This window comes from Pleurodeles waltl, chromosome 9, assembly GCF_031143425.1.
Source record: "Pleurodeles waltl isolate 20211129_DDA chromosome 9, aPleWal1.hap1.20221129, whole genome shotgun sequence".
NCBI classification, from domain to species: domain Eukaryota; kingdom Metazoa; phylum Chordata; class Amphibia; order Caudata; family Salamandridae; genus Pleurodeles; species Pleurodeles waltl.
In genome coordinates, this window is record NC_090448.1 from 395954292 (window position 1) to 395969564 (window position 15273).

A 15273-nucleotide genomic window follows, 5' to 3' on the forward strand; every position below is an offset into this window, starting at 1 on the left:
GTTAATTTAAAGGTATTTATAATTTGTTGTGTTAGGAAAAATTAGATCTGACACCCTTTCCTATCACACTCCCCGTACCTCAGCAAGAATGCACAAAATCCTTTGACTTTCTGGTTAGAGAAGGTGAAAACCAATATCCATGTTAGTAGAATAAGCAGCAATTTGTCACAAGACTCAACCTGACATTTAGTGCCTGTCTATGAAGCACAGCAAATGTGACAAGATAGAAACATTTAAAGGCATCTTTAATGCTTATTCACCTTCTGAACTCCAGCGTGGTTATTTTTTGGATGCGCAGCACACCCCTACATCACCTCTTCCAGCACCTAGGTAGACACAGGTGCAGCAGTGACACCTCTTAGCCAGTCTGAGGGTGGGCTGTGTAGCAGTGTCATCTAGTAACCAGTCTAAAAATGTATCATGCAGCAGTGACACAGAGTGGCCAGGCTTAGGATGGCATTTGCAACCGCTGTTGTCAGGGGAAAGATTTGTGGGCAGACCTGACTTTTTTCTCTGAACTTGGGCACCTTCCCTTCTAGGATGAGCTATCGTGACCCTTTGACTGTGCAGGCATATACCATTAATTCTGTAGAGCAAAATTGAGCAGTAAGGCTGATGGCAGCACCCAAGAGAGCACGACTGAGGTGTGAATGTCTGCTGCTGAGAGTGTTTCTCGCTCCCTCTGAGGGTTCTGCATGACAAAAATGGCAGCAGCCTCAGTATGGCACGAGCAGCAGTCACATCTAGTGATTAGTCAAGGTATGGCACATAGTCATTGAGACCCAGTGATCACTCAGAGTATATCGTTTGTAATGGTGCCCTCTGGTGACCAGTCTGAATATTGCACATGTATCAGTGATAGCTAGTTATCCGTCAGAGGATGGCATGTGCAGCAAGGTTGCCTGATGGTAATTCAGAGAATGGCCCCACTTGAGGTTTTGAGTGGTCTCCATCTAGTGTCTGCTTCTGCTTGGGATGGGGGAATCCTCAGAACTATACTGGAAAAGTCAGAGGGCCCTGGTGATCCATTGCATTATCTTTGATTTGCGTCCAAGGATATTGATATCAAGAAATAGGGTGGGTTAATTTAAATTGAACTGGGGCCTGATTACTATACTCATTACTAAAATGGTTGCACAAGTATGACAATCTATCTCATTCACCTAATCCATGTCTGTGTCCCTTTTGCAGAAGATCTGGGACTGTCAAACCATGTCCCTCGCTGTTGTGGACCTAAAGGAGGAGTGCCTGGACGAGGAGGAGCTGGAAGGAACGAGTTACACGTACCCGTTCACCTTCCAGAATAAGGAGACTGCAAGTGGGGACCAACCTGTTCCATACCCTGACAGAAACATCATCTCCCAGCTTCTGAGGAAGGGTATTGTCAAGACTCGGAATGCAGACACTTCAGAGCCAGGGGACCCTGTTGACCTCTGCCCAGCACGCCCAGTACAGGAGGTTTCGCCCCAAGGGAGCCTGTTCAAACGCCAACTGGAGTCTGAGGGCTTCTACGAGGAATTCTTGAAGGCCAAGAGGGCCAGGGTGGAGAACATTGTCTGCAACATCAGCAGCTCCTGCAGCTCTGGATTTCGGAATGGTGGGTCCTCTGAGGGGGAAGACCCCGTCGGGAGCAGCTATGAAACCCCTCGTCGGGATGCCCACACTCGGAAAGTTGAGAGGGGTCAGGAGCGCAGCGAGCTGAAGCTCCAAATGGAGAAGATGAGGGATCAGCTCTTACAGCTACAGGAGAAGCTGTATCGGATGTACACCGGAATGTCTGAGGACTATAGTGGCATTGGTCACCCCAAAGAGCGTGCTGCACGAGGTGTGTCTGGTGCCGGTGCCACCAAGTCAAGAGATCCGACGGATGAGTCTTGCCACTTCCAGGATTCCAAACTTTCAAAGGAGAGGCAAAAGTCCCGCCAGTCTAATGTGACAGAACATGGAATTCGAATGCTGGACTCACAGCCAAAGTGCCTAGCAGAGGCCCTGAAGGAGGAGTTGAGTACTGCAGTCACCCAGGTGGTGGATGCCGTTGTCCAGGCATTTGTCCGAACGGGTGTACAAGAGGTGCTGCCACCCGTTCAAGTTACTAGTTCGCACCGCCTCATGGAACATGGGGGTAGCAGTACTGGGACATCTTCCCAACCAACGCCCCACTACTTTGAGGCTCTCTCTACCGGCACTTCCTCTGAAGGTGACACAGTCAACTTTGAAGAAGACCAGACAGAAGCTTTGCCCCTGGTGGTCAGAAAGAACCCCACCAGCCAGTGTGAGTCCAGTTCCTCTCACCGGCAACGCTTGTCACCTCTCGGCTTGGACGAAGGCGGCCTGGTGGTTGCCACCTTCCCTCCTGTGACACAGTACTCCATACCAAAGATGTCCCACACAGTGCCTCTCGGCCAGCTTCACTTTAAGGAAAGGTTACCCATTGAAGCCTTCTGGGAAGGAGTCAGCCTACGGACAAAGCTTTCCTCCCGCCACCTGATGCAGCAGGAGTGCCCTCTTTTCCAGCTGTCCGGCTCGGTTGAAGGCACATCTTCAGCACATGTTCCAAAATTGGAGAGCAGAGACCCCCATGGCAGCTCAGACACATCTCTGTACAGACCATCTTCCATATCCTTTCTAACTTCTGTTTTACGTGTAGAAACAAACGTGTGTGTGTGTGTCTGTGTGTGCCTCTCTCTCTCTCTGGTGATAGGAGTATCAGAGATAAGAAATACATGCCCTTATACTGATCTACAAAGCCTTTGAAAGTATAATTGAATTTTCACAGTGTGTTAATGGTTATATATGTATAGAGAGACTGACACAGTAAGTGTGTGTGCATGCACATTTGTACATATATACGTACAGTATATATGTTAAAAGAGGATAGTGTAATATCTGATTACCTTTATTGAATTTGTGGTGGGACCATGATTCTCGAGAGGTGAAACCTCGATTGGCTCATGATATCCCGTTCCCTCGCTGAACAAAGGGAACAAATACCAAATTGCACTGAGTGGATCTGCATGTATGGTGTATGCCATGCTGTTTTAATGGGCAATAGTTATGAACAAAAGTGTTTAACCAGAATACAAGCGTTTAAATCGGTGCGCTGAGATAAAAGCACATAACTGATTCTAGAGTGCAATCTGTGAGGCAATGATTGTCACATGGGTTAGGATTCTTTGTGTATGCAGATTGATGTTGCCTCCCTGTGGTTTGCTGGCTCACTATTATGAATTTAGTAGCCTTCCCGTGGTGGCTACTTTGCTTCAAAATTTCAGCTAAATGGAGATATGTACTAGTAAAGTACAGTCTTCATGCACTGTGACACATAATACATTAGGGAAGGGTTGTACATGTGACATTTATAAACCAGTCAGCCTTGGACACATGATTGACAAATATTACCAGAATCCCTTGATGGCAATATATGCCCATATTGCACAGTCACCTGTTACTGTTATCCATTATATATTATGTTTATATATATATATATATATATATATATATATATATATATATATATATATATATATATATATAAATAAAATAAAAAATATATATATATATTACCATTACCTATTGGCGGTCGCCAATAGGTAGGTACTTATAGTTAGGACCTAGTTTCTATAGCAAAAGCATTTCTTACTTGCCTATATCTTTGGTGCCTTTGACAAACCTTCACAAAGTTTTCCCCAAAAAAGATGCCACTCACGGGAGCTGCAGTCTGGAAAGTTTAGCGGTGATCCATCAAGCCGGGCCGAGAAAAAAGGGGTCCCAAAATGCTTTTTCCCCATTCATTTTTGCATAAAGATTTTGAACAGCAATAGCGCAGAAACCACTGGCTAGGGCCTGGTCCAGAAAGCGACCTTTTTGTGATTTGGTGTAAATCCGTTCAGTAGTTTTTAGAGAAATTAAAGAAAATCAAAATTTGTATAAATAGGGACGCGAAGGCTTCACAAACCCTCCAAATCTTGTGCTGAGATTTAATTGGCTTCCAACACTTCAACCAGGAAGTGCTGGCAGCCATGTTGGGACTTGGCTTTAGCTGAGTCCTAGAAAAAAGATGTAAAAAAACAAAAGGGGCCAGTGTAGGGACACCCTGACCCTTTAGCTCTAGTGCTGGGGTCCCAGAGGGACCTCCTCAGAGCTAAAAAGCATATTTTTAAATGACGTGATTCGAGATGGATCCAGTGAAAATTCCCCCAAAAAACAGAAGTGCAGGCTCCTGCGCTTGCTAATTTTGAAGCCGCCGAGTGGGCCATGTCCTGCAGGCAGTCCCATTTTAATATGGGGGGCCTGCTGGCCTCCCCCTGTCCCGGGGACCAACACCTCCTTGGGGCTCTAAAGAATTGTAAAGGGGGGCTGGGCACCCACCCCTCCGCACCCTGGAGATTGCCACCTTCCTGGGGCTTAGATCAAATTTAATGCTGGGTGGACCCCTGCTGCCCCGGGGACCGCCACCTCCCCAAGGCTTTAAACTAATTTGATGCAGGGGCCACCTAGCCCTCTGCAGCCCCAGAGACCACCACCTCCCTGGGGCTTTAAATAATTGTAACGGGGGCATCCACGCCACCCCCGCTGCCCTGGGAGCTGCCACCTCCCTGGGGCTTAAAACAAATTTAATGCAGGGGGGCATGTGGCCCCCCTGCTGCCCCAGGGCCCACCACCACCTCCTTGGGGCTATGCTCATTGGAGGGGGCCATGCGGCCGCCCTCATGGAGCCACTGATGGGCTCCTGCTATGTCCTGGGGTGCCCACCTTGGGGACATAGCGGTTTGCTTTTGCTTGGTGGGAAGTCCGCTTTCTGCAAGAGAGAGCTGTCAAATAGCTCTCCCTTGCATAAAGCTGAGTTTTCATCTTTTTCCCTGCAAGCAAATATGCATGTAGGTAACAGATTAAAACAGTGCTCCCACAAGCAGAGAGCTGCTATTTAAAGCAGCTCCCTGCTGGTGGGAGCAATGCCAGCTCCCACAGGATGTGGGGAGCCGGCTAGGACCACAGAGGCCTAGAGGTTCTCGACAAAGGTCCTGTCACTCTTTCTCTCTCTCTTCCATCCCAGTGTGGGGTGGAAGAGATAGAGAAAGTCATTGCAATGGTATCACCATACAATGACTACAGTAAACAGTCACCTCTGGCATAATGGTTAAGGCAACAGACCCTCCCACTGAAAGTTGAGGGTTCAAGTCCAGGTCAGTCTGTGGCCCTTTCCTTACTTTAATTTCTTTAAAAGTTTAAGGTTCATACTGAAAGGTGATCTCACTCTTTTTAATTGCCAAATGCATTTTTTTTTCAGTTTGTCCAGAAATATCCCATTCTAGGTATATCATTCATCAAAGCCTAAAAATTCTCTATCTCTCTCCCTCTCCCTCTCTCTCTCTCTCTCTCTCTCTCTCTCTCTCAATTTCACTCAAACTCTTACGCACCCACTCACAGACCCAGTCAGACCCTCGTGCACCCACTCACAGCCCCACTCACACCCTCACACACCCAGTCACAGACCAACTGAAAACCTCACGCACCCACACAGACACTGACGCACCCACTAAGATACTGTTGCACCCACTCTCTCACACCCAGACAGACACTCTCACACCTACTCACAGACCCATTCACACTCACACACCCACTCTCAGACCCACTGAAACCCTCACACACCCGCTCACAGACCCACACAGACACTGACGCACTCACTAAGACACTGATGCACCCACTCTCACACCCAGACAGAAACTCTGACACCCACTCTCACCCCAGATACACCCTCTCATACCTATTCTCACACCCAGAGAGACACACCGCAGCCAACTCCCACCACACACGGCCAAACGGCTGTGCGCAGCATGGGGTTGGGTGGTTAGGGGGATTGGCCACAAGATCTAGCCTGCGGTTGTTGGATTAATGTATAGTACTGAAAATTACTTTACGTTAGAAAAACCATAGAAATTCACTGAAAAAAACAAAGGTTACAGGGATGTTATAGTTAGGAAATACATTTTTTAAAAACATAGAAATGCACTTAAAAAAACGAAGGTTACAGCAACATGATAGTTTGGCTCACACTTTAAACATATGAAACCATAGAAATTCACCTGTTATAGTTAGAGTTATCTAACATAACTTGTGACCTAAGGTACCTATAACTTGCACCCTTGCCATGCACTGCTAATTACCCCACAAATAATGGCACTCATGACATCTTTGATAGCATCATTGATAATATCAATGTATTATTTGCAGTAAAAATTTTGATGGAAAAAAACTGTGCATGGCAGGAGAGCGAGTTATAGTTACTTTAGTAGGGCACAAGTTATAGTTACTTGAGATAACTTTAAGTGAATATATATATATATATATATATATATATATATATATATATATATATATATATACAAACATAATGCTTATCTTCACACAATGCTTGCCGTCATACACAAACCAGAGCTGTTGTGTTTGCCAACGCTTGTTTTGTTTTCCTTCGTATAATTTTGTGTGCTGTGGACCCAAACTCTTATTCAGAGTGCCAAAGACACGTATAAACAATATTTGGTTCACTGAGAGCAAAGTGATCCATAGCTAACCCAAAAACATTCTGTTTTTTTAAAGCATTTTTTTAGGACTCGCCTACTAGAAAGTTTAATCAGCCTGGTTGGGAAGGATCCATTGCGGGCATATGAAGAGCTTTCAGTGGGGCTTTAGCCCACTCATTACTCACCTTTGGTTGAATTTACAGTCCCTCAGTTGCCTATTTTTTATTTGATGGTGTTCTTTGTCCATCTTTTATTTGTCTCTCACCCTGACCATAACCTCTTTAGCATCTTCTTGATTTATGTGACTACTGTCCTTCTACTGCTCAGTTTAAGGGAACTACTTTTTTCTTTTTGATTAAGCATTCCATGAGAGTGTATGTCTTATCCGGCTCACTCTGTCTCTCCTGGGTGTATTCCCCACAAATGCCCTGGGAGCTTCTCGCTCATGTGCTTCTCCTTCCACTGAGCCCTGTGTTGTTTTCTCACTCATATGCTTCTAACACCCATACCGTGTTGTTCTCAGGCTCGTGTGCGGCTTGCTCTTGGTGTCTAGTGTCCTTCTCATCCTGTCCCTGCTCTCTATGTTCTTCTCTCCATTGTGTGCTTTTGCCCTCCCCTGTGATCTCTGCCTCATGCGCTGACTCCCTCCGCCTTGCCCCACCTGCTCATGCACCTCTTTTTGCCCCCCACCAACGTAGTCCTTTTTTTAAAACGCAGCCTACAAGACTGCGCAGCTGCTGATTTGCTAAATACATCTTGGAGACATTCAGAAAGCTGACCTAGGAATACATTCTGATAGTTGCTTGCTATTGGATTTGTGGTTTGTAACTCACATTTTCTTACTTTACATTTGCTGGCTTTATTTGTTTTAGGCTGTCCAGTTTGAGTTCATACCTACCCTGCCCAAACCTTGCTGACAGTATCCTTTCGAGTACTTTCTGTAAACAGGCCTTTAAATCTTATTCTTATCTCATCACATTTGCTGTGCATTCAAAGACCGAAGTCAAATGTCAGGTGCTGTCTTCTGAGGATGCCTGTTTACTTTTCTTTCTCCAACTTCAAAGTGAGAGGATTTATGTGACAATCTTACTGAATAATGGGGGTAGGAAAGAGGTTTATTCTAGCACACGACAACATTTAAATGAACTGTTTAAGTATTTCAGAATATATCAGAATTATGAACGCAGGCATGAAGCACACTTTTTGTTATTTCTGAGTGTGTTGGAAACAAATACTGTAATATGATTCACACAAATCATTACACTAGGCGATGCAGTTTCCACCCATTTTCGTCTGTGTGCTGCACAGCTTTATTAATTAAACTGTTTGTCTGTGCAAATGTAATGGTCATTTCAATTGAACTGTATTGTCTGTAGTGCAAGTGTGCTACCACACCATGAATATTCCACTGTACGCTACTCTACTCTGCACCACTCCACACCACTGCACTCTACTCTGTACCACTCCAAGCCACTGCACTCTGCACCACTCCACTCTATGCCACTGCACTCTATGCCACTCTTCTCTCAACCACTGCACTCTTCTCAATTGCATTGTTACTGCATCTATGCCACTGCACTCTACTCTGCATCACTGTGCTTTACACCACTACACCCAGCACCACTCTACTCTACACCATTGCACTCTGACACTCAACTCTGCACCACTTCGCTCTCTGCTACTGAACACTACGCCACTGCACTCTACAGCACTATACTCTATTCTGCACCACTCTGTGCTACTCTACTGTGCACTACTCTACGCCATTGCACTTTGTGCTACTTTACTCTACTCTGTACCACTGCCCTCTGCGTCACTCAAATGCACCACCCTACTCTACGCCAATCTACTCTATGCCACTCTACTCTACACCATTCTACTCTACTTTACTCTGCACCACTTCACTCTACAACATTGCACACAGCACACTGCACTCTACGATGCACCATTCTAATATGCGTCACTGCATTCTACGATGCTGCATTGTACTCTGCTGTACTCTTTAACACTCTACAACCATGCACTCTGCACTAGTCCACTCTACTCTGTGCCACTCTATGCAACTCTTCGCCATTCCACTCTACGACACTCCACATCACTCTCATGTATGCCACTAACTTTTAGTGATGCTGAAAAGCAGCCACATTGGTGTACAACATGGCTAAAACACATTGGCAAAGCCAATAGCTCTTGCATAGGCGTAACCTATTGGCTTTGCTAATGTTTGTTTCTTTTGCACAGTCACACATACAGTTGTTCACTTTTTTATTTATTGTTGAAAGTGGTGTCCAAATTTTGGACGAACAAAAAACAAAGCACATGGTACCTGCATCATACAGCTGGTGCATGCATGCAAGTGCATACATCATTATGCTTTTATATGGAAGCGAAATGACGCGACTGCAGGTAGCGGTGGCATCATTCCACCTTTATTTTTAACTGATGCTGCAACATTCTGAAAAAATATTTAGTTTTTTTCATTCAGCACTTCACAGCGTTACCAAAAGTCATGGGCAAAGCCAGTAGGTTAGAAAGGCGAATCCTTTTGGCTTTGTCAATGCTTGACTGTGCTTGAGTGACGATTGTGGTTAGTTGTGGCCACCCTGCCCTTTAATGGCATTACAGTCATTTTCACGGTGAGATTTGTGGACCTTATTTTGGATCAATGGACTTCAAAATGGCAGATGGAGCTAAGTTGTTCATCTTTTGTTAGAGGAACGCCCAGGACTGGAGAATAGTATCTCTGATGACAATAAGTTATCTTGAAGCTTCAACTTTCTCTTGGAAGATCCCTAGATTTTTGTGCCTTTGCAGGATTTACACGTCATTTTCTGAAGAGAGAATTGGCCGCCATTGACCCCGTAGTGTCTTCATGGTGTTATAAAGAGTAATTAAAAGCTTGAGCTGTTTGTCTTTTGACTAAACTGGAAAACATCTGCGGGGACAAAGACTTTACACTTCCACCTGGACCTGAATCTTTATTTGTGATAAAAGAAATACGTTGTTCTATTCTCATTTCATTTAAAAATCTTTATAGCTTTAATAACATAAGACACTAAAAATAAGTTGTTCTTTATGTGGCGCTTTCATACTAAGCACTTCACGTTGACTATTGAAGAAGTAAAGGCTGAGTTGACTGTGCAAGGGTTTGAACCTTTTTCACATTAAAGTGTCCACCCTGCTGGGTTGTTAAACCAAACATACAAGCAGATTTCACTACTGAGATGTAACATCTAGGCAAGGCCCCTGAAATTATGCGGTCTGCGGCTGCAACTTTTTTAAACATAATTAAGGATTTATTGCCACATAACCCATCACCCTCTGCATAATCAGCACATCTTAAAAAAACAAATGTTTCTAGCTTAAATGGATCAAACGTTACGAAAAACATAGCAGCATGTGTTCACAGGCGTTGAAAGTCCCTTTGCTAAAGATAACTGGTCATCTTTCAGATGCTTATTTATGTGTGTTTGGTTGCTAAACTGGTACTAATGGTGAGAAATATTTGCCCGGGCAGCTTTACCATGTCTACAAATTGCAAAATAATGAACTAATGCTATCACAAAAAAATGTAATGCATTATGCCACATAATTTGCCTTTTCCTGCGCATTATTTAGTCAACCCTGCCGTATAATTTGGTGCTTTCCTGCCTCAAAATTCCAGTGGCCCTGCATATAGGGGATGGGGGGAAATAGTAATGATATGTATACACAGATTCCAGTGAATCAAGCTTGTTAAACCGAATACTCCTTATGTGAATACACAGGGTCTGATTTATACTTTTTTAGCGCCGCATTTGCGTCATTTTTTGACGCATAAGCGGGGCAAACTTACAAAATTCGATTATATTTTGTAAGTTTGCGCCGCTTTTGCGTCAAAAAATGTCGCAAGGGCGGCGCTTAAAAGTATAAATCGGGCCCACAGCATTAGACTGCCGTAGACTGGGAAAAACAGCCCCATTTGATTCTGGCGCACGATAGCGTCATGGCGCCACCTTCTATTACATCACTTCAGGTAAGCTTAATGAACTTTGCCCTATGTGTATGGTAATTAGTCCTCCAACTTATTTTGGGGGAATTTCCGCGGTAGAAGGGAGTGGTTGCTGTTTATGTAGCGGGGGCATGTGCGAGTGGCGGCGAGGTGTGACTGAGAATCGGTGGCATCTCTGGGGGGGGAGGGGGGGCCAGTTGAATCCCGCGCTTTGTGTGTGTATGAAGGAGTGCTGCTAGAGAGGAGGCTTGGTGTGAAAGAGAAGGGTGCTGTGTGTGCTTCGTACTCAGCGCCATTCCAAATCCGGGTAACAGTGAGTGAAGGTCGTGCCGTACCCACCACAGACTGCCAAAGCCATAAAAAGCCTTCACTGGAAATAATGAATACATCCACTTTTCTGGCATGTGTAAGGTCCTAGTATTTAAGGCTTAACACTTATTCATTCTTAATCACTCTGAACTGTGGCACAAAAGGGAACTGAGGCAGTAGGAGTCAATGCCTTATGCCCAAGATCAAACACTGTTTTGTGACGTGTGGAGATAGAGGCTAGAACTCAGGTCTCTCGGTGCTAACAGTGAGGACGTAGCCACTACAACTCATCTTCCCCTCGAAGACTTGGAATGCGGGTATAATGTTGCTTCAGAGGCACTGACTACAATTATGGGACTAAGGGGCATATTTATACTCTGTTTGCGCCGGATTTGCGTCGTTTTTTTTTACGCAAATCCGACGCAAAACTAACTCCATATTTATACTTTGGCGTTAGACCCGTCTAGCGCCAAAGATCTTGGAGTTTGCATCATTTTTTAGCGTGGACACCTTCCTTGCGTTAATGATATGCAAGGTAGGCGTTCCCGTCTAAAAAATGACTCTGAGGCATGTGCGCCGTATTTGCACTCCTGACGTCCAGCCGCTTTAGCGTCATTTTTTAACGCCTGGTCAGGGCAGGTGTTAAGGGACCTGTGGGCTCGGAAGGAGCCCAGAGGTGCCCTCCCATGCCCCCAGGGACACCCCCTGCCACCCTTGCCCACCCCAGGAGGACGCCCAAGGATGGAGGGACCCATCCCAGGGAACTTAAGGTAAGTTCAGGTAAGTATTATTATATATTTTTTTTTGTGGCATAGGGGGGCCTGATTTGTGCCCCCCTACATGCCACTATGCCCAATGACCATGCCCAGGGGACATAAGTCCCCTGGGCATGGCCATTGGGCAAGGGGGCATGACTCCTGTCTTTGCTAAGACAGGAGTCATTTAAATGGGGGTTGGGAGTAAAAAAAAATGGCGCTAATCGGGTTGAGGCGAAAATTTTGCCTCAGCCTGACTTGCCCCATTTTTTGACGCCCAAGCTCCATTTTCCCCTACGCCGGCGCTGCCTGGTGTAAGTCATTTTTTTTTTACGCACACCAGGCAGCTCCGCCGGCTAACGTCATTCCATAAATAAGGCGCCCGCATGGCGCTTTGGAATGGCGTTAGCCGACGTTAAATTTTTTGACGCACAACTGCGTTGGCGCAGTTGTGCGCCAAAAAGTATAAATACGGCCCTAAGTGCATTTGTGGGAAAACTCGTGTCTGCAACCGAAATTGGATTCCAAGTCGGGAGGTATTCGCACATGCGCCAGTCGTGTATATCATGCTATTTTCCCACAAGTTTTTGGCATGTGGACCTTGACAAAGTTCTTTTTTCAAATAGAACAACATTCCTTGTAAAGGTACGCAGGGCCGAAGGAGCAAACAATAATGTTTGTTTTATTGCCATGAGAATTTCTAATGAAGCAACGTTTGTGTTCCTCTTCCTTAAGAGATATTCACTCGTAGGGGGGACCATTGACATGTTTCCAAAGGGGTCTGTTCTGGGTGCTTGAACTCGGGGTCCTCGCCTCTTATTTCACATTATTCTTAGCAGTGAATCTGGTCGCAGGTTACACAGATGTTTTAGATTTTCGTGTCTGGCCAGGGGATGTCTCTCACGAGAGAGAAACAGTACAGGTTTTGCTTTTTCACCACAAGACAAAATTTACAGATTAGCCCGTATTTATACTTTTTTAGCGCCGCGTTTGCGTCGTTTTTTGACGCAAAATCGGCGCAAACTAACAAAATACCATTGTATTCTGTAAGTTTGCGCCGATTTCGCGTCACAAAACGACGCAAATGCGGCGCTAAAAAAGTATAAATATGGGCCAAGATATCTGACAGTGGAACCATTCACAGTTTACTCAGATTTTACAGGCTTGAACGTTTTACCGCAGAGCTATCTCTCAGGTGACTTAAATTGTACAGACATTTCTTTCGGATCACAAAAATCAAAGATTAGGCACAGGGGGACTGAAGTCATTCCCAGGTTACGCACATTTTACAGGTTTGACGTTTGACCGCAGAGCTATCTCTCAGGTGAGTGAACTCGTACAGGCTTCTGCTCGTCGACCAGGCTGTTCCCGAGGTTACACAGCAGACATCTGCCCACCCTAAGCAGAGGACCCTGAGAGGCACGTGTGCCCGCGCGTTAAAGCGCCCTTCATTCCGGTAATTCCCAGGGTCTTTGTATCACTTTAACAGTTGAGGATGTTCACATCGTTAAGCAGAGGGCAGCCAGCCTAAGCGGATTCACCCCTCTCGGATCTCCCTATAAAACGATTCGCTCCTTAAAGCCCCTGGGGAGGGGTTGGCACGGATAGGCGATTATTGTTGCAGCTGGAATCTGTAGCAGAATGCGAGGCCATTTTTGGATAGTCTACAGATGAGCAGATTACTAGGATGCGTGGCAGCGGCGAGCGCACACAGGAAGGGGGTCGAGGAGAAAAGAGATGGCGGAAAGTGAAGTTACTTCAGGGGACGTCGAAGAACCGACAGACAAGGGATAGGGAAAGGAAGACTTCCCTCAGGAAAGGTTTGGTTATAAGGACCTGGAGCGGGAAAGGAAAAGAAAGATAGTAGGAATACTACTTTACCAGTATTTTATCGACATTAACGGTATTTTGAATTCAAGGCTAACAAGCATTAGCAAAACCAAAAGGTTTTGCCTGTGCAAGAGCTATTGGCTTTGCCAATGTGTTTTAGTCATGTTGTACACCAGCTTGGCAGCTGTTCAGCATGGCTAAAAGTTACTGGCTTAAAGGAGAGTGGTTGGAGTGGAATGTCGTAAAGTAGAGTACCATGGAGTAGAATGGGGTATTATGGAGCGGTGTAGAGAGTAGTGGAGTGATGTAGAGTAGAGTTGCATGGAGTGAAGTGGAGTGGGGCAGAGTGGAGTGGCGCTGAATGTTGTGGACAGAGTAGTGTCGTAGCGTGGTCATGGAGTTGAGTGGTGTAGAGTGTCAGAATGGAGTAGAGTGTCATAGAGTTGAGTAGCATAGAGTGTTGTGGAGTGGTTTAGAGAAGAATAGATTAGCGTAGAGGGTGTTGCCTAGAGTGTTGTAGAGTAGAGTGTCATAGAGCAGGGTAGAATGTCGTAGAGTGGAATGGCATAGAGTGGAGTAGTGTAGTCCAGTGGACTGGCAGTCCAGTGGAATGGTATAGAGTGGTGTAGAGTGGAGAAGGGTGTAGTTGAGTCGACTGGCATAGAGTGGAGTACTGGAGAGGCATAGAGCACAGTAGTAGATTGAACTAATGTGTCATATAATAGAGTGGCGTAAAGTGGCATGGAGTGGTGTATAGGGAGATGCATAGAGTGTTGTAGAGTGGAGTAGTTCCCAGAGTGAAGTAAAGTGGAGTAGAGTTAATCGACTAGAGCTTCATTGAGTAGAGTGTTGTAGAGTAGAGTGGACTAAAGTGAAGTGGCGTAAAGCACAGTGGTGCAGAGTAGATTGGCATGAAGTGCAGTGGCATGGATTGCATTGGTTTTGAGTAAAATGGTTTAGAGTAAATTAACGAAGAGTACAGTGACGTAAAGTAGAATGATGTAGAGTGGAGTGTTGCAGAGTAGAGTGGCAAAGCATAGATTGCTGGCATGGAATGCAGTGGCACAGGGTGGAGTAGAGTGTTGTGCCACAGTGTAAATTGTTTCAAAGTAGAGAGAAGTGGTGCAGGGTAAAGTGGAGTGGTGCAGGAAACAGTGCAGAGGCGTAGAGTGCAGTGGTGCAGAGTAGATTAGAGTGCTGTAGAGTGCATTGATGTAAAGATGAGTGGTGCAGAGTAGAGTGCACTGCTATAGAGTGCAGAATAGCATAGAGTTCAGTGGCAGAGAGCGCAGTCTTGCAGAGTAAAATGTCTTAGAGTGCTGTGGTGTGGAGTGCATTGGTGCAGAGTGCATTGGAGTAAAGTGTAGTGGCGCAGAGTAGAGTGTTGCAGAGTAGAGTGCTGTAGGAAGTAGTGGCGTACTGTACAGTGGTATAGAGTAGACTAGGGTGGCGTAAAATGCAGTAACGTAGAGTAAAATGGTGTCGAGCGGCGTAGCATGATGTGACGTAGAGTTCAGTGGTTGAGAGTCCAGTCTTGCAGAGTAAAGTGTCTTAGAGTGGAGTGGCGTAGAGTGAATTGGCATGTACTGCAGTGGCTTAGAGTAGAGTAGAGGGCTGTAGAGAGCAGTGGCATACACTACAGTGGTGCAAAGTAGAATTGAGTGGCATAGAGTGCAGTGATGTAGAGCGCAGTGGCATAGATTGGTTTAGCATGCAGTGGTGTAGAGTATAGTGGCTAAGAATGCAGAGGTGCAGAGTAGTTGCTGGAGATTGCAGTGATGCAGAATACATTGGTTTTGAGTAAAGTGGTGTAGAGTACATTGGGTAGAGTGGAGTGGTATAGAGTAGAGAGGCACAGCATAGAGTA

At 45.5% G+C, this 15273-nt stretch overlaps 2 protein-coding genes across 3 annotated transcripts in view; both read left to right on the top strand.

Annotated features, from left to right (window-relative positions):
- Positions 1-15273, top strand: part of LOC138259390 (prospero homeobox protein 1-like) — a 65578-nt gene that overhangs the window by 25662 nt on the left and 24643 nt on the right. The window contains exon 1 of one of the 2 annotated variants that reach the window (XM_069207102.1): positions 13202-13396. The exons of the other annotated variant lie outside the window; for it this stretch is intronic. The gene's annotated coding sequence lies outside the window, so the exon portion shown is untranslated. Of the gene's footprint in view, positions 1-13201; positions 13397-15273 lie in introns of those variants that run through there. 2 annotated transcript variants of the gene reach the window in all.
- Positions 1-15273, top strand: part of LOC138259662 (prospero homeobox protein 1-like) — a 43343-nt gene that overhangs the window by 16843 nt on the left and 11227 nt on the right. The window contains exon 2 of the mRNA XM_069207530.1: positions 1192-2655. Within this exon, the coding sequence (XP_069063631.1) occupies positions 1213-2655 (1443 nt within the window). The 5' untranslated portion in view covers positions 1192-1212. The remainder of the gene's footprint in view (positions 1-1191; positions 2656-15273) is intronic.